This window comes from Emydura macquarii, unplaced genomic scaffold (genome assembly GCF_026122565.2).
Source record: "Emydura macquarii macquarii isolate MOO-44397 ecotype Brisbane River unplaced genomic scaffold, CSIRO-AGI_Emac_v2 contig_2636, whole genome shotgun sequence".
NCBI lineage: Eukaryota > Metazoa > Chordata > Testudines > Chelidae > Emydura > Emydura macquarii.
Window position 1 is genome coordinate 10,422,501 of NW_027132773.1, and position 25,420 is coordinate 10,447,920.

Below are 25,420 nucleotides of genomic sequence, written 5' to 3' on the forward strand. Positions count from 1 at the left end.
TAAACAAATATCATGTGGATAAACCACACCAGGTTACATCATTTCTTCTAATGTATTTATTGGAGGACACCTCTCCTTCTAAACAGCTTGCAAACAGAGAGTCAATTTTGTAGCCTCTTCTGTTCCTCTGTGATACTATCATCCATTTTTGCAAATTAGATGTTTTACTTCAACTTGTGCAAGATGAAATTCATTTCAAATGCCATTTCACTCACTTTTACCTTTTCCTTTTTGCCAATGCCTCTATGTAATTTTGTATTTTTGTAAGCTTGTACATAAAGCTAACATATTAATCATGTAGCCACACTGCAATGGAATCCTATATGGAAATTGTTTTTAAAATTATGAAATATAAAATTCACCTGTAATCTGGAATTTAAAAGTTATTAAAACAGCATGGAAGGTACATGTTTCACACTGTATTAGAAGAATCACAAAATTACTCACCTGCGACCACATTCTGAATATTTACCAATATTTTTTAATATTAAGGCAGCTGTTAATCGGATGTGTTTAGTTATTGGTCCCTCTTTTTCATCCTAAAAAAGAAAGAAAACCATATTAAAAACACATCAGTCAACCATTAATTTCAAATACACAATCTAAATGCTCCTTACTGTGAAATCTCTGAAGACAAGATTTCTTGATCCCCTTCTCAGTGCCATGAGGGCAGCACTAGGATGATTTACAATAGCCTTCTGTGCTCTAGGAGTAGAGGTACTACCTCCTGCAGTTGGCTGCCTAAATTGATAAAGAAAAGATATAGGTATTTATTAAGACAGTTACTCTTGATAGATTTTATTTTAGCCTCTTTGGAGCTGACAGGTAAAGGGGTTTTCATGCTCAACACTCATGTAATTTGTCTTTTGGTTCAATATAGAAAAACCCTGGCAAGTGCCACAGGATTAGTAAAGTGAACATGAGAAAACGCATCTCTCTCAGAGAACCATCGCATTTCACAGCTAGCATATGTAAAGGAAAAGTAATTTTCTAACTGACACTGGTACAGGCTAGCTTTCTGATGACTGTTTGAAGGATTGCGTTATATTAGCTACGATTTAAAATGAATGTGGATGGCGGCTATCCAAATGCCATCTAAGACAATAAAGTCTTTGTCCAGCACAGCTCAGTTACCCCATCTAGTCCACCTCTCGAAGGAGAGGCAGGTGCTGGAATGGAACCCACAGGTGAGTATGTGGGGAGAAGATGTGGGAACAGCATAGGGATTAGCATGAAGTCATTGGGGATATTTTTCTGAGGTGGGAATAGATAAGAAGGGTTTGGGGGGACAGAGCTGGAAGCCTCTCTGTTTTTCCACTGCACAGCTCAGACCCCCCTCCTTTCCATCCCACGGTTCCCTGCACTGCTACAACATCCCCCTCAACATCTCTCCTCACTGCTCTGACCCCTCATGTTCCTCACCACTACTGTTCACACTCCCCTACCCCACAACTCAGTCACGCTCCAACATTTCCTCCATTGCTCTAAGCATCTGCATACTCCCTGCCCCCTGCTGCCCCGGAGCCCCCACATGCACACCAGCTCCACACTCCTCCTTGTCATTCCATGGGCAGTGGAAAGCTTGGAGGGGAAATGGGGAGGTGGAAAGGTGTATGTGTGTAGGGGGGATGGGGGAATGGAGGAGCACATGTGTCAGCTGGAGGCAAGAAGGGGCATGACAAATGGGGATGCAGAATCCCTCCCCAAATCTGGGCCTAGTCAGTGTATGGAGAAGTGTCTCTACACATTCATCTGCAGCACAAGAGGCTCAGAGAGGTGTGAAATGGTCCGTTCACCTCAATAAAATATTCTCATGTGAATAAGAACACCCACAGAGATGCAAACAGCCCAAAGCAATAGGTCTGTGAGGTGTGAACCACTCCATTCAACTCAGTGGGATTTTCCACCCCCATCCCCAAGGTCTCAGTGCTTCTGGTGGGCCTGTGCAATACATTGAGTATGCCCATTCTGCGCACCGCACAAAGTCTCAGTGTGCTTGATGCATGCTCCGAGAATGCCTGTTCTCAGCTCCCAACTATGATCTCAGTGCTGTGAACTGTGCCATGCACCTAACATGTCCATTCTCAATTCCTCATTCCAATCTCTGCATTATATGCCTGTGCCATACATTGAACATGCTCATTCCCATCTAGTCTCAGCACTGTGGGGCATGGCTTAAAGTAGGAGAAAAGACGGGGGGGTATGGATGTGGGGAGGTTTGTGGGGGCACAGCTAAAGCCCACTACACCCTCACTGCACAGCTCAGGCCCCTCCTTTCCTGCTCACACTCTTCTGCACTGTTCTGACCTCTTTCTTTCCTCTAGAAGCATCAGCATCAAAGGAAGGATAAACCTGGGGAAGGTGAAGATTTCTAGGTTCCTGCCCTGGTTGGAGAGCAGCGGAGGAAAGGGGAGGCCTAGATCCCCCTCTCTTAGCCTTAGGAGGAACTATGAGGGACAGAGGGTGCTTGTAGGGGACCAGAGAGGGCACAGATGGCTCCACTTCCCACTAAGTACATCACTGGAGGGGAAGGAGCCCAACTTTCCCCCTCCCCGCACCTTTAGTCCTGCTCATTCAGCACTTCTGAGCTTCCAGATAGCATAGGTCTCTTTGAAGACAATCCCTTATTCATTAAACAATTGCTTTTTTGAAACCCAGTTCTCTGTCAAAGCTCTAGTTATCAAAATGAGTTTTTAAAGGTGTTTGAATGATTTCTTCAGTAATGTGGGTCATTATCTCAGGGTGTGCTGGCCCCCCTGTAGCTGTGCCAGAGAACAGTCCGAAAGCAAAGGGGCTGAGGCCCTAACCCTGTACTCTTCCAACATCCACATCTCTTACACAGCTTCAACACATACACACCCACATTCCTCCTTCACTGATCTGACCCCCAATATTCCCTTGCTGTGGATCAAAAAAAATTATAAGAATCTGAAAATGTCTGAGCAGCTCATGTTAGGGGGGCTGTGTATCAGGATGCCTGGGATTAAATGACATGGTTTCCTTTGTTCACACTCAGTCTCATGGTTCATGATAATTTCATTATCCTAACTGCTTCCTAGAGTAGTTTATATTTCCTCTGTTTAATTAATGCTATTTTCTTTGACAAGTCAGAAGTAAAAGCTGTCTGTCTATAAATTTGAGCTTTTTAAAATTATTGCTCCTAACTCAGCCATTTTGGCTGAGTTCCAAAATACCCCCCTACAGAATGCAGGCAGAGAGCAAGGAACATGCAAAGCAAACATTCTCTGAAAGCTGCAAGGATAAGGCTTGAACTCAGTGCATCACGGGTGCTGTATAGGTTCCATGACCACAGTACATCTCTTTGAGCCATCCAATTACTGTGACAACAGACTTCCTGGAAATCTTCTGACTGTTAAAGCCCTAATCTTGCCGCACATGTGCACCTCATTCTCTTTGTCTTAAGCAACTGACACACTCAACGACAATCCTGAAGGTCATGGGGTTTGAGTCTTGATCAATCTCATGCTCAGGTGTGCATAAAAAATTCTTAGAGGAACCAGATGATTTTGTAAAATGCTGGTGTTTAGGTGACTTTAAAAACCCCAAATTTGGACCATTATCCCTACCCCAAACTCTCATGAGGCATAGCAAATTGTGAAACAATCCAATTCAGTATGTGGATTTTAGAGCATTTAGAATTGTAGTTTTTTAAACAGTAAGTGACTCTCAATCTTCGTTATATTAGAGCTGCTGATCCACTATAATAAAAAAATAATGCTGACTGGCTGGGAGATAATCTGGAGAATATGGTGAGGATTGTGTTAGTCTCCATTACTGAAGATGGCTGCTTATCTTTAATCAATGACTCTTGAGGTTTAGGGCATGGGAGCCTCAATTGCTCTTGGAACCCCAGATTTACAGTTTTTTCACTTGTACTTTACATGACCACTGTGACTTTTCTCTCAGTCATAATTACTCATTTCTCTTGCCTATTTTATAACAGCATCACTCCAAGTGTGATTTTATGACCTCCATATTGGATTACTATACTATGCTCTATCCAATTATAAATATACAACATTTTTCCACTGATTCTACTTTATTTTCTCTATCAGTTATCAGGCTCACGTCTCTTACTTATTGGAAGGTTTCTGATTTCCTGTTTGTCCATGTTCATCTTGTTTTAATCCTGCAAGCAGAGCATCTCTGGAGCAGTGCTTATCCTGTTTGAGAAAAGGAAAAAATGTACCTGAAGACTTTTCAATGAAATTCCACATTTTACTTTAAAAAGAATAAAGAGAAAATCTGTACCTGTAAGTGGGTAATGAAGGAAAACCTCTGCCGCTGGAAAGGTTCACAACCCTCCCATAAGCACTGCCCTGGATAGACATCTTTTCCTCCATGTTCAGTTGCTGCATGATAAAAAACTTGTGATGGTGTTTGAAACCACCTAAAAAGTATAAAAGTAAAAGATGTTGTAATTGCTTTTGTTTGGTTAATGTTAAAGCAGAAATACTACCTTTGATCCAATGCTGGCTAACACTTTTGTTCTTATGAACAGACATATGCGTTACATATTGAAAAGGCAAGACAATTTCCAGCAGAATGTGTATATGTCCATTACCCCTAAATACCAAGAAAGGACAATTAGATCTGGCTAAATCCAATTATTTAAAATGTTAAGGATCTATTTTCTTATTGATGCATTGATCCCATTGGCTTTAACGTGGACTACTTGTTTAAACTCTGTATATCCAAACAGACTAGTGTACTAAGTTGTCAAGCATCTTGTGTTACAGATGTAATTGTCTTTCAGATATTTTCCTTCCTGGATTCTTTCTGACCAGCCAGCACTTGTACTGAGAACATTCAAAATGTGACTGGTAAGCAGAGATAGGAAATCATTGATCCTGTGTAATGTAAAGATGTCTGTTAACAATGATAGAACAATAGGTCAGGGTAAAACCTGGTTTTCAGTAACTCTCCTGTTAAAACTTGCTTCTCTGAAACTTGGTTTAGAAGTTCTCAACATAGGATCAATTTTGTTTGTTTTGTTAAAACAACTATAAAAAAATCTTTTGACTATTTTAAATTATAGGTTTGAAAATAGATATTGTCCTGCATGTACATTAAACTGACTTTAAATAATAAACAGTAAACAACTGTTGCTCACATAAATCTGTTTATAAGCTTTTCAATATTCCAGTATGCAGATCTGCAATCTTGTCAAGCTAACTTATTGCAGTCAATTACAATATTTTAAAGCTTTGCCTACTGATTCAAATTAGTCTGCGCTCAAATAACTGGACACCACCTGGATTTATCATGCAGATTTATTTAAACATGAATTATTACGTATGTTTATCATCAATGAAGATTAATGTAGATTTTAAAATGGAACTAAAATATATACATATGACCCAAAATTGCAAAGATTTAAGTAATTGTTTAACTTTAGGCATGTGAGTAGTGCCAGAGTATAAAATGATTAAATAGTAAAGACTCTCATTCAAGGTATGAAGTTATAAGGACTGGGGCATTTTTAGGATAAAAGAATCTTTGAGGCCTGTTAGTTCTCATTCAGTGCCATGAGATTTTTTTTTCCTTAGTCTTATTTTTTAAGAGTCTTTACTCTGAATAAGTTTATACATAAAAAACAAAATGAAATTAAGAAAAATATATTCAGACAGTATTACTGATCTGAACACAAAAAGGAGGACATTTGGTGGTATGATAGAAACTACAATTTTTAACTCATCTTTGTATCACAGAAAGCTCAAAACAGACTTGTAACATAACTATTACTTATACTTAACTGGATCCTTTTAAACCTTTTTATAAGAGGGGAAAAAATTAAGACTTGGGCAATACAACCGATTTGAGATGCCACTACTTACCACAGGGGGGCATTTTACATTTTATCTGCAGGAATTTACATGACTTAGAAAAAATAAGCTGTTAAAAACATAGGTTATAAAAACAATTCAGATAATATAAATATTTAAAAATATTCACTGAATTATCAAACTAAAAATAAGCCTTATTCTGTGATTACAGGAAATATGCTTTACAGAAAGAGTGACTGATTCACTGCTGTTTTGGAACAGCAAGCTTTACATTAAAATAACGTTGGACTAGCTTACCATAAGGGATTACAAAGAGTAAGTACCACGTAGGGATTGTGCTCCTTTTTACCAAAAAAATCTTGATGATAATGATGATTTGTATTGTGGTAGTACCTAAAGGCTCCAATCAGGGACTGGAGGCCTCATTGTACTATATGTTGTCCATAAAACAGAGATTTTTCCTGACTCAAATAAATTAATCTAATATAGCCACAGCAGAAGACTATGTACTGAGCACTGAAAAATGTCTTAAATGACAATTTAACAACAAAAACTGGCTGCAAAGGAGAAATGAGCCTTTAAAGAATGAACTAAGGGACACTTTGGGGATACTTTAAAGTGGTTGTTTAAGATGGGGACGCTTATTGTGTAGGTTTCACTGAGGTTCAGTTTTTATTTCTTCTGTAAGATTAAAAACTAATGTTTAGCAGTTTAACTGCCTTTCTAAAATGCAATACAAAGCTAGAATTGTTTTTAATCTTAGGTATATTGTATTAACATATACAATATGGCAAATAAATGGTGCTATTTGCACTGCTATAATTAAAGGTATCCCATTATTTGCACTATAATGTCTAGTATGGTATAATCTGAGTTTTAGAACACTGGAAATGTTCTCTCAGGTGAATACATAGGCATGGCATATCATACAATTAGTTCAGCCTGGGAGTTATTTTTTGAGAGAGAAGGAGGGGGCGGGGAAAGAGATTTCATGTAACACAGGGGAACCCATTTATAGTGCACTCTGTTATGGCAAAATTCCACCTCTTATTAACTAGGGTGACCATACATCTTGTTTTGGCTATTGTTAACTGTTGTGAAAATTCCAAATTTCTACAATGCATTTACATGAACTTTCATTCTCATATTGCAAAGCTTCCCTTTCCTTATAAAAGGCCAAATTCTCATACCCTTTATACGTGCTGAAAAGTACCTTACTCCTGCAGTGGTCTTTAAAATCAATGGAGTTATTTGTAAAGTGTTACTCAATATGAGTAAAGGTAAATTGTCTAGAATAGATAAAGCATGTTTTATTTAATCATGTTAGCTAACATATTTTAACCGCCATATTTTAAAATTGCAGTGCAGACAGGGAAAGTTGTATTTTAATACAGGTCAGCTAGTTGAGATGAACTATCACATCAAACAGATTTTAAAATCAGTAGTACAATGTTAGCTAACATGCTTTAAAAAACAAAATGTAATCTAGGACAGACGTACCTAAGAGCATCAGAATCTGCCCAAATTAAATTCCTGAATCTCACAGAGAGACTGAATGTAGCTACTCTCTGAAGGGGGTTGAAGCAAAAGATTCACTAGGGACTACAGATGAACCGCAGCCTAGCTTCCTTGCACTCATCTCAATATCTGTAAATTCATGGTCACTAGATTGGCTGATGTTGGATTCAGTGACTTCAGTGACCCACTGTTCAACCCAGTACTCCCCTCTACACTGACATATTTGTAAATAGTATTTAGGCCCAACTCTACAGCTTGTATTTTCCCCATGCAGGTACCAGAGAGAGAATTTATTTCAATCAGAGAAATTTTTCTCAATAACAAACTGGGTTCCCTGTGCTAACCTCCTGGAATGCAGCAATTATCTTCTTGATAGGAGTTAAATTTCACATTCCAAAGGGATTATCATCTTTCCCCTCTCACTCTACTCTTCCTGAGAGAAAGGGAGAAGAAGAAACTTTGCCACTACACTGAGAAGGGGGAGATAAAGAAGTAATTTCTGGTTCCACGACTTGCCGGCTCATAGTAGGGTGTGACAATATAGACAGGGCCCAAGCAGAATTTTTTCAGGCCCAGTACAAACTTGTAACACGGGTCCCCTCCCACACACATATCCATGGGGGTTGGGCTCCCCAGGGTCTCTGGACCCCGGTAAAGTATACCCTTCTCCTCCCATGTGGGGCCCTGAATACAGACTTTGAAGCCTGGTCTACACTTACCTGGAAATTCGGCGGCAGTAGATGGGAGTTATGCAAGTTTCGCAGAGTAGCTTGTGTAACTCCTGTCAACGGCTGTACTTCTGTTCTGCATGGTGTCCTCACTGCACTGGGCCACTTGAGAAGGTCATTTTACTAAGTCGACTTCCTGATTGATTGAGCGGGTCTTCGCTGACCGCTCAATCGATGCAGAAAGATCAATCTGACAGCGGCAACTTTGCCGCTGTCAGTGTAGACATACCCTCAGACTCACTGCCTCACAAGCAGCAGTTTGTTCCCACAATATCAGTGGAATAGAGAAAGCTCCTTCCACCACCATCAAGCTGAAGTGGGAGGCACAGAGGCCCCAGATGCAACTACAACTGCGTCATGGGATCTAATTACAATATGGAAATTCCTTGACATTGCTGAAATGGATTTATCTCTGTACTACAGCCAGAACCTGCTTCATCTGAAGTGCTGATAAGACCTAAAAGGAATCCTGACTGACTTTTTTGTTGAGGATGGGAAACGGAAATTACTTACTGCAACTGGAGTTTCTTCGAAATGTGTGGTCCCTACCTGAATTCCAAATGTGGGTGTGCATGCACGCCATGCACCAGAGCCAGAACTGTTCATAGCAGTGTTCGTCTACCTGCGTGCATGTCATGCATCGGCCATGCGGTGCGTCTGAGGTCTTATGAGGCTGCGTGGGTTGACACCTCTCCAGGTCCCTCTTACCGACAAGCACTGATCCCATAGCAGAAGGGAAGAAGGGTGGGATTGGAATCCAGATAGGGACCACACATCCCGAAGAACCTCCAGTTACAGTAAGTAACCTCCATTTCTTCTTCAAGTGCTGGTCCCTATGAGGATTCCAAACATGGGTAGTATAGCAAGCATTACTCAGCGTGGAGGTGGGAGCGAGGGCTCCACTAGAAGTGAGAGTCTAGGATTGCATGGCCAACTACCACATCTGCAGTTGTCAATGGGGCTATGGCGTAGTGAACGATGAAAGTGTAGACAGAGGGCCATATGGCCTCTTTACAAATATCTTGCTATGGAACATCTGCAAGGAGGGCGGACATGGTCGCTTGCACTTTTGTGGAGTAAGAAGTGATGCTGGGCGTCAGCAAGGCTTGAGAAAGGGAATAACACTTCTCAATGCAATGAGAGATCCGTTTAAAGAGCCATTGAGAGGAAAGGGTGCAGCTACTGCAACGTTCTGCAGTGACGTCAAAAAGCCTGGGTAAGGTCTGAAAATTGCACATGCACTGGAGGTAGAAAGCCAACACGCGATGGACATCAAGAGAGTTCAGAGTCCATTCTCTCTGTGAGGCATGCAGTTTTGAGTAGAAGGTTGGGAAGTGAATGGATTGGTTGAGATGAAACTGAAAGATTACCTTAGGTAGGAACTTCGGATGGAGTCATAAGTACACCTTGTTTTTATGGAAGACCGTGAAGGGTGGATTAGTCATCATAGCCACCAGCTCGCTAACCTATCAGGCAGGTGTGATTCCCACCAAGAAGATTACCTTCATGGAGAGATGGGTGAGGGAGCAATTAGCTAGAGGTTCGACAGGCTGCTTGGTGAGTGTCAAGAGGATGAGGTTCAGGTTCCGGAGTGGGTTGGGATTTTGGACCTAGGGGAAGGTGTTGAGGAGACCATAGAGGAAATGGGTTGAGGTAGGGTGGCTAGAGACAGAAAACCCATCAACTGGCAGGAGGAAGGCACTAAGGGCTGCTAGATGGACTCGGATGGAAGAGTGGACAAGGCCTGACTGTTGAAGGTGAAGAAGGTAGTTGAGGATAGTGAGGACAAAGACTGGGTTGAGAGGGGTGATAGTGATGGGCCACCCACACAGTGAAGCGATTCCACTTCACCTAGTAACATGCTCTATTGGATCAGTACTATGCAAAAGGACGTCATGTACTAGTGTTGAGGTTGTGTTGTCTACTCATGAGCCCCATCCAAATACCAGGCCATGAGGTGAATTGGTTCTGGATTGGGGTGCTGGAGCTGGCAGTGTTGCTGAGATGTGTAAGGAGACTCTGGAGAGGAGAAAGGTGAATTGATGGGTAAACTGAGAGATGAAGAAGATCGGTGAACCAATACTGGAGAAGACAGAGGAGCGATGACGATGACAACTGCATGGTCTCATGGTATCTTGTGGATGATCTGTGGAAGAAGTGATATGGATGGGAAGGCATACCAAAGGTTGGGTGATCAAGGGAGGAGAAAAGCACTTCCCCGGAGAGCTGTGTCTCAGAGCACATCTGCAGGAAAAAGGAAGGGTTTGCCATTGGTAGGGGTCACAAAGAGATCCCAGTATGTGTGCCCCACTGGTGAAAGATGCATTAGACAGTAGGGTCGTGGAGCTCCCATTCATGGTTGTTGTGGAAGGAGCAATTGAGAGCCTCAGCAAGGGTATTGTCAGTGCTCAGAAGATGGACCATATAGAGTGTTATGTCATGCCTGAGGCACCAGTTCCACAGATAAATGGCTTCCACGCAAAGGGTAGGAGAGTGGGCTCTGCCCTGTTTGTTTATGTAGATGATGGCTGTCATGTTGTCTGAGAAGAGTTACACATGATGGGCTTCAAGGAAGGGTAGAAATACCTGACACGTGAGGTGGACTACATGTAATTCCAGGATGTTGATGTGCATCCTTGTCTTTCTGGGGGACCATAGTCCTTGGGAAGTGTGATCGTCCAGATGAGTACCCATCCATCCTACAAGTGAAGCATCTGTCGTGAGAATGGTACTGGGCACAGGAGGGTTGAAGGGGGTGCCGGCCATGACCTTGGCCAGGTCACACCAAGTGAAGGAAGGTAAAACCGAGTGGGAGGGAGAAGAACCCATTTGTGGAGGTGTTCCACTTGTGGGTTGTAGACAGTACACAGCCATAGCTGAAGACATCAAATGTGCAAGCATGCACGCACGGTGACAGAGATCCAGGCTGTCATATGGCCTAGGAGGGAGACGTGTTGGTCTGGTGATGGAGTTGTGCACTGAGGGAAGTGAGGATTACGAAGCGATCTGTTGGCAGAAAGGCCTGTGCCACAAAAAGGTTCAGTCAAGCTCCTATGAAAATGAGTTCATGGGCAGGTACGAGGGTTGAATTGGCCTTGCTGACATAGGCTTGTGAGGAGGTTTTGTAGGGTATGGATGGTTGTCAGGAGGCATTCCCAGGATGACGCAACTAAGAGTCAGTCATCTAGGTATGGGAACAAGAGTAACGGAAACATCTCATATAGGCTGCCACTACTGCAAAGACTTTTGTGAAGACATGTGGAGTGGTGTCTATTTTGAATGGAAGAACTCAGAACTGATAGTATGAGTGGCCTACTGTGAAGTGAAGGAATTTACGATGGGTGGGATGTATGACCACATGAAAATTGGCATCTTTCGTATAGAGAGTCACGAATCAGGCTCCGGGGTGAAGGCAGAGGAGAATCTGGGGAAGTATAATCATGCAGAATCGGAACTTGCAGATTAATTGGTTTAGGGTCCGGAGGTCTAAAACGGGGTGAAGACTGCCCCCTTTCTTCGGTTTGAGGAAATAGGGGGAGTAAAATTCACATCCATGATATTGATGTGGAATGCATTCTATTGCGCCCTTCTGGAGGAGGGTGTTTGCTTCCTCTCAGAGGAGAGTGTGTTGTTCGGGGAGTAGGGGAGTGAGGGAGAAAGAATAGAAACTCCATGAGGTACCCCGGGTGTATGACGTCTCACACCCAGTGATCGGTGGCAATCTTGCTCCAATTGTAGGCAAATTGGACAAGACAGCTCTCAAAGATGACCGGAGGGACTACAGGGGATGGGGATGGTGGTTCGCGGGTCTTCAGGGAGGAGTCAAAATGGATGCTTGGGTTGGCATTGTGGGAAGGACGAAGAAACAGATGAGGTAGTAGCAGCAGTGTATCAAGGCTGTTGTGAGCGTTGATGGTGCCATAGTTGATCCTGCTAGCGTGAAGGGTCAGGTTGATAAGCAGGGCAGGGAGAGTACCAGGGTCGGAAAGAGGACTGGTACTGGTGGCAGGTACCACCAGTTGCAGGATGTCCAGGAACTCAGGCTCGGGGTCCTGCATGTGCTTCACTGGTAGATTAAAGTCCCTTGCCATGTGTTGGAGCAGGTCCTGGTATTGACCATGGTTGTCCAGGGGAGAAAGGGAGGGCAGAATGAGTGCCTTGTCCAGAGAGCAAGACTATGCTGTGGGGATTGGTGGTTGTGTCAGTTCCGGGGATGCTGGTGGTACCGACAGTGCCAACAGTGCAATATCTCAGGGTTCCTTGTAAACTGAGGGAGGAGCTGTATACACCAGTGAAGGGCTCTAGTGTGGCAGCACTGGTGCCCTGTGGCCCCTGTACCAGTCTCAACAGCACCAATGAGTCCAAGTGTACGGATCCACTGGAGTCAGTGGGCCACGACGGTACCAGAACACATCGGTGGTGGGTCCATATCGCAGTGCAGAGCGCAGGTATTCTTTCTCTGGGCTGTAGGAGCATGCTGGTGAAAAGGTGGACTCCTGCTCTGAAGACCACTCCGAGTTGGAGGATTGGTCCGGAAATGGCGGTGCCGTTGGAACAGCTGGAGCCAGTGCAGAGCAGCTCTGCAAGGATGTGCTTGCTTATTGTTCTGACGGTGTGATGAGGAGCAGCTCGGGGCAGTGGGTTAATAGAAGTGGGTCATTGGCTGGTGATGGAGTGCATACAATGCCTGATGGTCTGGGACGTGGTGGGGAACCAACATACGATAGAAGAAGTTTGGCCATAGGTGTCAGGGGAGACCAGTGGCCAAGTGCGCATGGCACTGGGTTGGGATTTCCGATGGTCCCGGCAACGTAGATGGAGCTGGTGGTGGAGGCGATAGTTATAGAATCATAGATCATAGAATATTAGAGTTGGAAGGGACCTCAGGAGGTCATCTAGTCCAACCCCCTGCTCAAAGCAGGACTAACCTCAGCTATATCATCCCAACCAGGGCTTTGTCAAGCCTCAGCTTAAAAACCACTAATGATGGAGATTCCACCACCTCCCTAGGTAACCTATTCCAGTGCTTCACCACCCTCCTAGTAAAAAAACTTTTTCCTAATGTCCAACCTAGACCTCCCGCCCTGCAACTTGAGACTGTTGCTCCTTGTTCTGTCATCTGCCACCACCGAGAACAGCCTAGCCCCATCCTCTCTGGAACCCCCTTTCAGGTAGTTAAAGGCTGCTATCAAATCCCCCTCATTCTTCTCTTTTGCAGACTAAACAAGCCCAGTTCCCTCAGCCTCTCCTCATAAGTCCTGTGCTCCAGCCCCCTAATCATTTTTGTTGCCCTCCGCTGGACTCTCTCCAACTTGTCCACATCCTTTTTGTAGTGGGGGGCCCAAAACTGGACACAATATTCTAAATGCGGCCTCACCAATGCCGAATAGAGGGGAATAATCACTTCCCATGACCTGCTGGCAATTCCCCTCCTAATGCAGCCCAATATGCTATTAGTCTTCTTGACAACCAGGGCACACTACTGACTCATATCCAGCTTTTTATCCACTGTTACCCCCAGGTCCTTTTCTGCAGAGCTGCTGCCCAGCTCGTCGGTCCCCAGTCTATAGCTGTGCATGGCATTCTTCCTTCCTAAGTGGAGGACTCTGCACTTATCTTTGTTGAACCTCATTAGAAGTTGAGGATGACATTGGTTGGTCTTGACGGCGCTTCGACTTGTGCTCTGTCCAAGACTTCTTGGGTGGAGGAGCAGCTGGGTCGCTGCACAACATCTCAACCAACCTGGCATGGCTCAGGGAGGCAACACTGCGTTTCGAAGCGGTACCTCTCGGGAAGCCATCCTTGTGCCCATGTGTGTGCTTCTTATGATCACAGTGCTGCTTCGATGGTGCCACTGGTACCGCTGGTGATGCCAGAGACAAGAAAGCTGTTCTGGACGGAGCTGATGAAACACTCACTGGAAGTGAGGTCGAACACTCCAGTGGATTTATTGTGCCAGCTGAGTGCACAAATGAGCACACTGCTTCCTCCTTGTGGTGTTTTTGGAGTTGGAGCTCTTGAGCCTCACAAGTCCACAGTGGGAGGGAGCAACAGATGGAGCAGCGGGTGACAATGTGGGCTTCACCCAAACAATAGACACAATGCTGGTGTTCGTTGCTCATGGAGAAGAGGCATGGACTCAATGAACAGCTTTTAAAGCTGGCTTGTCGAGGCATAGTCCCCCTTAAGCAGGTAGGATAGTCCGCATGGAGTAAAAGGACGATTACTACTAAATTCCTAACTTAACAATTGCTAATTTCTAACTAGTAAAAACTATGTTAGAGCTCTTGTAAACTATATACAAGAATGCTAAGTTTATCAACACAGAGAGAGGAAGATGGTCTGACTCTGGCCATGTGGTGGTAAGATGGAACTGGAGAGGCATCGTACAGTGCAGCCTCATAAGACCTCGGATGCACCATGCGGCTGATGCACAATGTGCAGGCAGGTCAACAAACACGGCTATGAACAGTTCTGGCACCGGCGCACATGCGCACCCACGTTTGGAATCCACACAGGCACCGGCACTTGAAGAAGAAAGTACTTTACAGAGTTCCATTGTATTACATCAAATCTGGAACAGAATTAAAACACCTAACAAACAATATTACTGTGCAGGATTTATCTTATTCAGAAATAAAAAAAAAAAATCAAGACAGGGTAACATCTATTCCTTAATAAAGCAAACAAAGGTATTGAGAATGATGTCAACAGAGGAGTTTTGCCTCAACTCTTAATTTCCTCATTTCTCCAGGGTTTTGTTTAGCTTTTGACCGCTTTTGTTAGACTATTATAATGGCCTATCAAGTACTGGAGTTTCCTTAATATGCCTCCTCCCCCAATTTAGTGTTTGGGGGGTTTTTTTTACACTAAAAAACAATGCAAAAGCAGCAGCTCATCTCTTTCCCACCTGTGAGGTAATGTAGCAGCTGTGGAAACTAGGTTGCTCACAATTAACAGTTCTTGCAGACAGCTGAACTTCAAAGGAAAAAGCAACATTTCTGTTGTAGCCTGATTGCTACACAGTACAGTGGTGGCTAGGAAGGTTTAAAGATTTAGGGCATGTCTACACTAAAAACTTACTTACTGTTGTGGTTCATGTCCACATTGCCCTTCTTCTGTTGGTGGTGCGCATCCTCACCAGGAGCTCTTCCACTGACTTAAGAGGGGCAGTGTAGGGGGCTGAGAGCCTGGGTTTTCAGCTCTGGGTGCACCTCCCCACCAGGAGCTGGGCTACCCCAAGGCTCCTGGTTCCCCGCCCCTCTCTCAGCTCCCCATCCTTTGCAGGGAGCATGGCAGCTGCTGGGGCTCTCAGCTCTCTGCCAGGAACATGGCAGGCGCCCAACGGGGAGCCAAGAGACCGGAGGGAGCAGCCATGCTCCTGGCGGGAAGCCAAGAACCTGGGGGGCGGGGGGGGGAAGGGGGCAGCCCGTGCTCCTGCTGGGGAGCCAGGACCTTTGGGACAACACTTGGCTCCTGGTGGGGAGCAGGGAGATCGGCGGGCGCAGTCCAACTCCGAGCAGGGAGCTGGGGCAGCAGCCTGGCTCTGAGTGGAGAGTCAGGACCCAGGAAGGCAACCCTTCTAAGAGCAGGGATCCTGGGCAGCCAGACTCTAGCTGGAGCTCCCCTCCCACCCAGCTTTCTTGTCAGAAGGGAGCCATTGCCTAGGGACCCAGGTGGAGCACACAGGGCTACAGAACGCGTGTTGTTTCCCTGCTGCAACCAAGGAGATGGGAGATTGGTGAGGAGGGAGGCAACCTCCTCACTGAACTCCTGTCTGGCTGCAGTGGGGGGATGGAGGGAGGTCTGCTGACGGAGACTGGTGGCCCTTCAAGGTTGTAACAATGATATCTGTGGCCCTTGAGCCAAAAAGGTTGGGAACCACTGGTTTATTTGATAAATACACCTTTAAACTACTATCTAAAGACTTCTTTACAAAATAAGTCATTATGGGTACTTCAGGTGAAGAAGAGTCACCTTCCAAATAATTCTCAAATTTAGTATTATTTACAGACACACATGCTGGATGTATCATTTTTGTTGCATGGGAATGAAAACTACATCCACTGCTTAATTAACAAAGATTTGTCTCAAGATGCTGGTTAATGCTTTGGGGCATAACATTTCCTCATGCAAAAGTAGGCTCTCTCAACTTAATCCTTTACCTAAGTAGCAGGATGAATCAACTTTCAAAAAGGCAGAAAGGAAGGGTCATTGTGTAACTATAAGTACAGCTATAAAAGTAAACTATATTCATTGGGAAGTAATTTACCTTTCCATAAAAATAAAATATCCATGAATCTACAATCAAGAGATAAAAATGCTAGTGGACTCTACTGGCCTGATTGAAAAAGGTAAATGCAATACTAGGATGCATTAGTTGAGGAATAAGGTAAGATAGGGACGTATTAATGATGTTGTACAAAGCACTGGTAAGATCTCATTTGGAATACCGTGCACAATTCAGGACACTGATGGTCAAGAAATTGGAACAGGTGCAGAGACGAGCTACTAGAATGAGCAGTGGAAGAGGGGGCTTACCTTTTAAGAGGAAACTGGAAGAGCTTGACTTGTTTAGTCTAAAAAAAGAAGACTGAGAGGGGATATGATTGCTCTCTATAAACACATTAGGGGAGAGTGAAAAGCTGTTTATGCACAAGGACAATGTTGGCACAAGAACAAATGGATATAAACTGGCCATGAACAAATTCAAGCTGGAAATTAGAAGGTTTCTAATCCTCAGAGGGGACTGATTCTGGAACAACCTCCCAATAGGAGTTGTGGGAGCAAATGGTTTAATTAGTAGTGAGAGAGAGCTGGACAAATTTATGAGTGCAAGTTACTTTCAGCACTGCTTATCAATTTTTCCCATAAGTGGGAATATGTAGGAGTCCTAACTGAATAGAGACTAACTCCTCTTTACCAAAGCCAGCATCTTCCCAAGAGGTCAATTCTAAAGCGTAATGCTTACAGAAAGTGTGAGCAGAACTCCAGGTATCAGCTCTGCAAATCTTCACAGGAAGGACTTGCTTAAGAAAAGCAAAAGGGGTAACCATGGCTCTAGTGAAATGAGGTCATATTATCCCATGTATAAGAGTCTCTGCCAAGGAATAACACTCAACAATATATTGCTTAATCTGTCTAGAAATTGTCTGAGAAAAAATCCCATATTCCATGTGATTTTCAGCACAAGAGACAAAACAAACAGTCAGGATGATTTATGAAAACTTTCAGTTCTCTTTAAATAATAAGCAAGGTCCCCTCCTTGCACCTAAAGTTTGCAAAGTCGATTCACCTTTATTAGAATGTGGTTTTGTGGGAAAATAAAACAATAAATTGATGGACAGATAGCCATAAAAATCAGGTTTGGCAAAAACCTGGAATATCAGGCCAATGAACAACCTTATTTTTATGGAACAGTAAATGGAGAATCAGCCATACGACCATTTAGTTCACTCACCATCCTGGCAGACGTTACAGAAACAATTAAAGCCATTTTAATAGATAAATAATGTAAAGAACACTCAGCAAAAGATACAAAGGGTAATTTCATCAGCATGGCTAGAACCAAACTGAGATCCCAAGAAGGGACAGGCTCTCTCAAAGGAGGACGTTAGATAAGTCCTTCATAAACATCTTATCAGTATTATGTATAATAGGCAGAAATGGCTGCCAAATGAATCCTTAATGATGAATTACATAACCCTTCAGACTTTAAAAACATCAAATATTATAGAACACAGAGTCTGGATACTCAAGCAGGCGAACTGCCCTTGCCAGTCATCCAAGTCATAAATCTGGTCCATTTTGACTTGTAACATGGTTTGCTTGCCTGTTTCCTAACATTAATCACCATATCATGAACAGCCAACAAACAAGACTACTGAAGATTAGATAGAGTCAAAGTCCAATCATCCAAGCTGTCAGATGGAGGGACTGCAGGTCCAGATGAATAATCTTCCCTTCCTGCTGAGACAACAGGTCTGGTGACAGATGATGATGCATGAAAACTCCACCGGACAGTTGGAGGAGATTGGTATACTATTGCTGGTGCAGCCAAACTGGGGTGATGAGAATTATTCTCTCCCTATCCTGACATATCTTCCTTACCACTTTCTAGATCAATAGGGAAAAAAACCATATAGCAGCCCCTTCCCCAGAGCAGTAGAAAAACGTATGACAGAGATTGGCTATCCCTGCCAGATCTGGAGCTAAAGAAGCAACACTTCTTGTTAAACCTTGTTGCAAAAAGATCCACATCTGGTTGACTCCATCTGGCAAATACATCACAAGACAACTGGTCCTTCAAGGACTACCCATACATCAGAGACAGTCTTTGCAGAGACATTCTGCAATCACATTACTCTCTCCTGCCAAAAATACGACCACTGGAAACACATTGTGGTGGATGCACCAATCCCATAACCTTATTGCTTTTGCACAAAACGAGCAGAATGAGCACTTTGCTTATTGACACAGTACATTGCAGAAGTATTGCCCATTACTACTTGCACCACTGTTCCCTACACACAAAGAAGGACTGATCTGAGGGCTAGATGAATGGCTCTCAATTCCAACACACTGATGTGCAGAATCTTCTCCTGACAAGACAATGTCCTTGAACAGCCAGATGATTCAGATATCAGAATGTTTCAGAAGACATTCATTTTGATTAACCACCACTCCAAGGAAAGTAAGATGTCTTTGAGGTATAGTGACCCACAAGCACAAACTGTCCCAACTTGAACCATAAATGTGAGACATCCAATGTTGTGTAAGCCTCATTCACAGATGGGCAAAAGGAGTTACTTACATAGTTGCCGCCATGAGATCCAGAAAAAAACATTGTTCTTCGAGTTGGATACTCCTGAGTGTTGCAAATACACTGTCTCTACCTCAGAAAAAGTCGTCTGATACAAAGGCTCTCCCTTCCACCGGTATGTAACCTATTAACAGAATTCTCTGAGATTCGATTTTGTTATACTGATGAGAAAATCCAGGTCCAAGAATAGATTGGTTGTAACGGCAATATTACTTAACAGGTCCTTGTACACAGTGGCCTTCTGTAGCCAATTGTTTAAAGAAGAGTAAACCAAAATATCTTGCCTTCTCAGGGCTGGTCTACACTATACAGGTAGGTCAACATGAGGCAGCTTACCCTGACCTAATTACATCACTGTCTACACTACAACCTTCTTCCCGCCAATGTAAGTGCCCTACTACACAGACATCATAACTCCACCTCCATGAGAGGTGCAAGGCTTATGTCGGTGTAGTTAAGGCAACACAGTGTAGACAGTGTGTCCCTTATATCGGCTGTCTTGTTAATTTCACGGCAGGAGCGGTGAACCTGACAAGAAACCTGGGAATCTTCCCCCCCTCCTGGCGGGGAATCAGAGTGGGGACAGGACAGGAGGGAAGCCCACTGGAAGCCTGTGAGGCAGTTGCCAGGGGAGCTGAGAGACTGAGCTCTCAGCTCCCACAATGCCCTTCTTAAGTCAATGGAAGTTCTCCTGGTGAGGACACACCCCACTGACCAAAGGAGGGTAGTGTAGACATGAACCAATGTAGTAATTAAATCAACCTAATCGAGGTTGATCTATGTTTATAATATAAACATTAGGGATGTAAACATTGGTTAGAAAAGGTAACTGTTTAAACTATCAAAATTATATCGGTTAACCATTTAACTAATATAATTTTGTGTCCCGTCCCTCACACCCTGCCCCCTATCCTCAGCCTCTGGATAGCACCCCTAGTCCGGCTCCGTGGGGGACCCCCGTCTCGGACCTCTTGGTCCCCAGCATTCCACAGTGGGGCGCGCCGCAGCACCTGCACTAGGCCCTCGGCCTCCTCAGGCAGTCCACCAGTGCGGCCGCCTCTGCCACGGCCTGATACCATCACTATGGAAACCGAGAGCCCGTGGCACCGGTTAACCTCTGTGCTGCTGGTTAAGCAATAAGTATTAGCCTTAACGGCAAGACTAATACTTATTGGTTAACTGTTTAACCATTTAATATTTTACATCCCTAGTAGACATACCCTCAGATAAGCCGCTACCACAGAGAGGTGTTTTGTAAAAACTCAGGGTGTGTTGAGAGGCCAAATGGCAACACTTTGTACTGGAAATGGCATCCTGCCACCACAAATTGAAGGTAATTGTGATGAATGAGACTAACAGAAATGTGAAAATAAGCATACTTTAAATCAAGAGTCATGAGCAAATCTAAGGGAAGGGAAGGGATTATGGAGGCAGAGAGTAACACACAGAATCAAAATTTCCAAATGTACTTGTTCAGCTTCCTTAAATTCAAGACTGGAACACTTACACCCCACCCCAATCTTTCTTCTGCACAAGAAAATACTGGGAATAAAACCCCTGACCTCTGATGTTCTGGTACTTCCTCGACTGCCCATCAGATGCAATTTCTTTATTTACAAAAGAAGAATATTCTTGTGAAAATGGTCCCTGAAAAGGGAGAGGTGGAGGAATCATAAGGGGGTAATTTCTCAAATTGTATGATATAGCCCTTTTCTATTATTTCTAGAACCCATTGGTCCAATGTAACTTGTCGCCAAGCACTAATAAAAATAGGCTGGCCTATCTCCAAACAAAAGGATAGAAAGATCCTGAGGAATGGTTCTTGACTATCGATCATCCCATCAAATCAGCAGTCTAGTGTTTTGCAACAAGGATGTCACAGAAGTGGCAGGCTGTTCAGATTCAGACTACAACTTATGCTAACTGATATTAAGGTGGCTGTGGTAACGTAGGTGCCTTTGAATAGCCAAAAAATAAGAGAATGGGGGATAAAACTCCCTTATGTAATGAAAGAAAGGAGTTGGAGGTCTGTTGGACTCTGGATCCCAAGACCAATCCTGATCCAGAGGGTCTGGCCTCAAGGGTCTCCTTATGCAACAGGACCTGTGGATGAGTCTGCCTATCATGGCAGGCCCTGGGTATAAAGGTCCAACAGATGGAACACCCAGGAGAGTTGGCTTCTCCCAGGCACTTGAGTCACTGCATGTGGTCGTCTGACACTGGGAAGACATCTGGGCATGATGCACATTATTTAAAACCTGACTTCTTCTTCAGTTCCACCATTACCCAGACCTACAAAAAACCCGAATGAACTAACTACACTAAGCGAAATAACTAACTCAAACAAACAAACACTCAAAGAAGAAAGACTCTTGACCCTACTGGCATGGTTCACTTCTGTCCAGCCACATGGTTGGAAGGAACTGAGGTGGTAGAGGATGCTCCACCCCTTATATAACCTCGCTCTCAGGACTTTCAAAGACACCAAAGGGACAAGTTGGAGGTATGAGAGTGCTCTAACAGACACTACTGGGAGAAGGCTCTACCATAAAGCACCACAAGACCATAAGTGTAAGTATGCAGGGCCACTCAGAATAGGGGTATCAGTTACATCTTCCAAATGCACGTTACAGGACTTTTGAAACTGTAGAATCACATCCGAAAGCTCATAATTAAAACCACAGATACAAGAGAAAGATCTATGCAATAAAATAAATCAATAAAAAATAATCTAACACTAAATATGTAGACAAAACATTTTTCAGAAAATGTAGCAAAACATATATTTAGATAAGTAGACCCTAATGGTCAACATTAACAGTGAAAAACTACCAGAATGATGAAGATGTTTGAGAAACAAACTCATGGATGTATGGCTCCTGCAAACACCACTGGAGAAAAAGGATACTCATCAAAGCATACTGTATGCATAGTATGTACAACCCAAACTGAATAGCAGAGTTGTTGTTTAAAAAAAACAAAAAAAGGAAGTCTTTGCTAATGAAGTGATTAATAAGGACCCTGGATGCCATTCACTCAAGATCATATGACCAGAGGTGTATGGCTCCATAGATATATTTATTGTTAGGGAAAAAAAGAAGACATTTTTAAGATGGTCTGAATTCATCTTTATAATGGTCCATAATATTATCTTATGTTTATGTAGCACATATCATTCTAAAGGATCTCAAAGGCCTTCACAAGCTTTTTAAGTACAGGAATTATGTCACCTACCAGTGAAACACAAGTCACAACTGAGATGGAAATATGGCAGTTGTTTAACTGCACATAAGAATCCTAAAGTACCATTCAGAGGACTGATCCAAAACCCATTTGTTGCCTTTCTATTGATTTCAATGTGCTTTGTATCATGTCTTAAAAAAGAAACCGTGTCAGTTCAAAAGTTTGTCTCTTTCACCAGTAGAAGTTGGTCCAATAAAAGGTATTACGTCACCCACCTTGTCTCACTAATATCAAACTGAAGCCACCCTAAACATTTTTGGTAGATGGACAGTAATTAGCTTTCAGTATTCCTCCATATCAAATTCACGTGCCTCATCCTCACCTTCAGAGTAATCTCAATTCCACCTGCCAACGTCTTATCACTAGTTGTCTGTTACTCTCCAGAATATACCTGACACTCTGACAAATCAGTTCACCTTGATGTTCTCTTTGTACCCCTCTAAAAATTGTGCTCTCATGCCTTTGCTCATGTCACTGATGATTCCTTCCCAACCCCGTGTTATACAACCTCTCTTCTTTCCTTCCAAGTCACCATTATACTTTGCAATTAGCTTTCAATCACTAGCCTCTACCTCCAGACACTGACCCTCAATCTGACTATATTATTTAAAAAAGAACGGCCAAGAAGCATGTGTAGCAATACACTTATGATCTTATACTTCTGTAATGCTCATCCAAGCATGCCTTTCTTCCTCACCCCTTTTTTTAAAACCATCCCTTGTTTTGTTGTCTATTTCACAGTGTAAGCTGCTTGGGTCAGAGGTTTATTTAATTTAATTGCTTGTGAAACCCTATAGTACTCAATACTATAATTAATAAATTAATCATAATCCAAACAGAAGTTTGGCTAGGACATAAAAGGCTTGCAAAACTGGAAATATGAGAAAGGAGCACTTTTCATGTTTCAAAGCTAGCTGTATAACAAGAAAATAGTAACTGTTCCTATATTTGTAATGTAGAGCTTCAAAATTAGGGAATATAGTTATTTTCATTTACATAGCTACCTACAACTATTTTAGTCTTCTCTAAAGTAACTTTAGATAAAAAGCAATTCACAAAGTATAAGCTGACTTGAAAAAATGGTATTGAGAAGTTGCAAATCTGCATTCCCTTCACCTCAACTCCAACTTCCTTTGAAATTTTAATATCTTCTTCTCTCATCAAATGATAGATATAGTGTAGACAGACTTTAGAAGAGATAACAGATAGTACTTTCAACAATCACATTTCAAAGAAGAGTTTCTGCAATATGTTAGTAAACTGTTGTTAAATAAAAGAGCTATTTACTTTTTACAAGATTGCCACAGACACATGAAGTTCTGTCCAGGTTTTTTCACTTGCTCATTATGTTGACTTGGTGTTGGATATGAAGAAGGCTGCAAATTGATCTGCTGGCCTTGTACTTGCACTGTTGGTATTGGTGTCACAGGTGTGCTCTGTAGAAAAGTTTCAAACATGCAGGGTTAAAACAACATACTAGACAATAAAACGCATGTTACAGTTTATTCTATTGCTTTTTTATATTATACTTTATTAAAAATGCAGTTTTAGATTTTAATCCATTGACCTTTGAGTAAGTAGTAACATATGTAATAGTGAAACAAGAGGAAAATATTATTTGATAACCCCTGAACTAAGTTTTCTTCTGAATTAAGATTCTTCTGATCTCCTAATTGCTGTAATTTATGCACAAATTCAAATACTGAATTATGAATCAGAGGAACACAATATTTAGTTACTTCTGTAGCATTGACATAGGCAGCTTTTTAAAAATTAAATTTTGACCTTTAGCAATAAACAGAACATGCACATTAACTTAATTATACAGTAACCTTATAATGAAGAGTCATATTATTAATTATTACAATGTAGTTTAAATTGTGAGTTACACAATTTTTGGAGAACTGTCACATAACTTTAGATTTTTCTGTTCTGCTTACAAGGAATATTATTCACTAACCAAATGTACCTAGAACACCTAAATTAAACTCTTTTACAGAAGATTCAATTCACTGTATTTATAAGTCAATAAGCAGATAAGTAAAAATGAGCCAACAAAAATTATTACTACTTTTGAAAAATCTCTCACACACACTCACTCATTCTCAAATGTAAAACGAACCAGTGTAATTTTGTTAGTGTATGGAAGTCTAAAGGACTTTCTCAGGGACTTCACAGGAGCAAAGATTAGGACTGCCTTGGAAGTGAAATATATTCTTTAGGCAAGAGCAGCATCCTACAAGACTACATAAATCCTGAATGTCAAAAGCACAAGGCTGAATAGCCATCAACAAAAGAACTAGCTCATTCCCATTTAACTTTAGAAATAACATTGGTAAAACAGAACTGAGCAAGGAGTTTTGATATATCTAAATTGGCTAAGCTGTTAAATTAAATAGTTTGATATGCTCCATTTGCAGAATTCTTAATTTGTCTTGCTAATATAGATCAGTCTGTTCTTTTCACCTTTTATTATAAACACTATAACAAAATATTAAAGATACACTTCAAAAAGGCTATTTATTACATGCAAACTCTGACTTATGGTTTTTTCCTATAAAACTTTGCCAACTATGTAATTCTTTGAGTTCCTGTAAAATAACTAGCTTATATATTGTTATAGAGAATGCTAGAAGCCCAGCATTCCAACCCAGTCATATAATATAACAATGTGCTTTACAAGGAAGTAAAACCAGTTCAGTAAGGAACCTCCCCCAGTGTTTCTAGAGACTTTTTAAGAGTGAGTAAAAATTATCTTTTTTCCCTTTAGAGCAGCGGTTCTCAACCGGTGGTACGCACACCACCGGTGGTACTTACGGGACGGCTGGGTGGTACGCGAGCCGCCACCGGAAGTGCCCTCCCACTCGCCCTTGCGAAACTCTGCCGCCGAAAATGGGCAAACGGCGGAAGGGTTTCGGCGGCGGGTATTGTTTTCCCTATGAAAGCCGCCGCACGTCTCTCCCCGCCACAAATTCCTCCCGCCACGAAACCCCGCCGCCAGTCCCCTCCCTTTTTTTCCCGAGTGGTACTCGGGTCGGGTACAGTCAGGTCCAGTGGTACTTGACCTGACTGTACCTGGCCCGAGTGGTACTCGGGAAAAAAAAGGTTGAGAACCGCTGCTTTAGAGGTCACTTTTAAAACTTGGTATGTGCCTTTTTTTCTTCTTTGTGATATATAAAGAAAGGCCGAAAGGTGGATTCCCCTACTCTCAAAAGAGTATGTTTTCCCTCTGTATGTTGTTCACATCCAAAATACAGGTCTTTCCCATGCTATTTTTCCTACAATTTCCTGGACAACTGAAG

The 25,420-nt window shown here is 42.6% G+C and overlaps 1 protein-coding gene across 1 annotated transcript in view; it reads right to left on the minus strand.

Annotated features, from left to right (window-relative positions):
- The window catches only part of ARID2 (AT-rich interaction domain 2), a 149,889-nt gene that overhangs the window by 3,579 nt on the left and 120,890 nt on the right, over window positions 1-25,420 (minus strand). Inside the window, exons 16-20 of the mRNA XM_067564162.1 lie at window positions 23,406-23,554; window positions 4,273-4,411; window positions 4,099-4,184; window positions 618-741; window positions 448-539 (exon numbers count right to left, since the gene is read on the minus strand). Of these exons, the coding sequence (XP_067420263.1) occupies window positions 448-539; window positions 618-741; window positions 4,099-4,184; window positions 4,273-4,411; window positions 23,406-23,554 (590 nt within the window). The remainder of the gene's footprint in view (window positions 1-447; window positions 540-617; window positions 742-4,098; window positions 4,185-4,272; window positions 4,412-23,405; window positions 23,555-25,420) is intronic.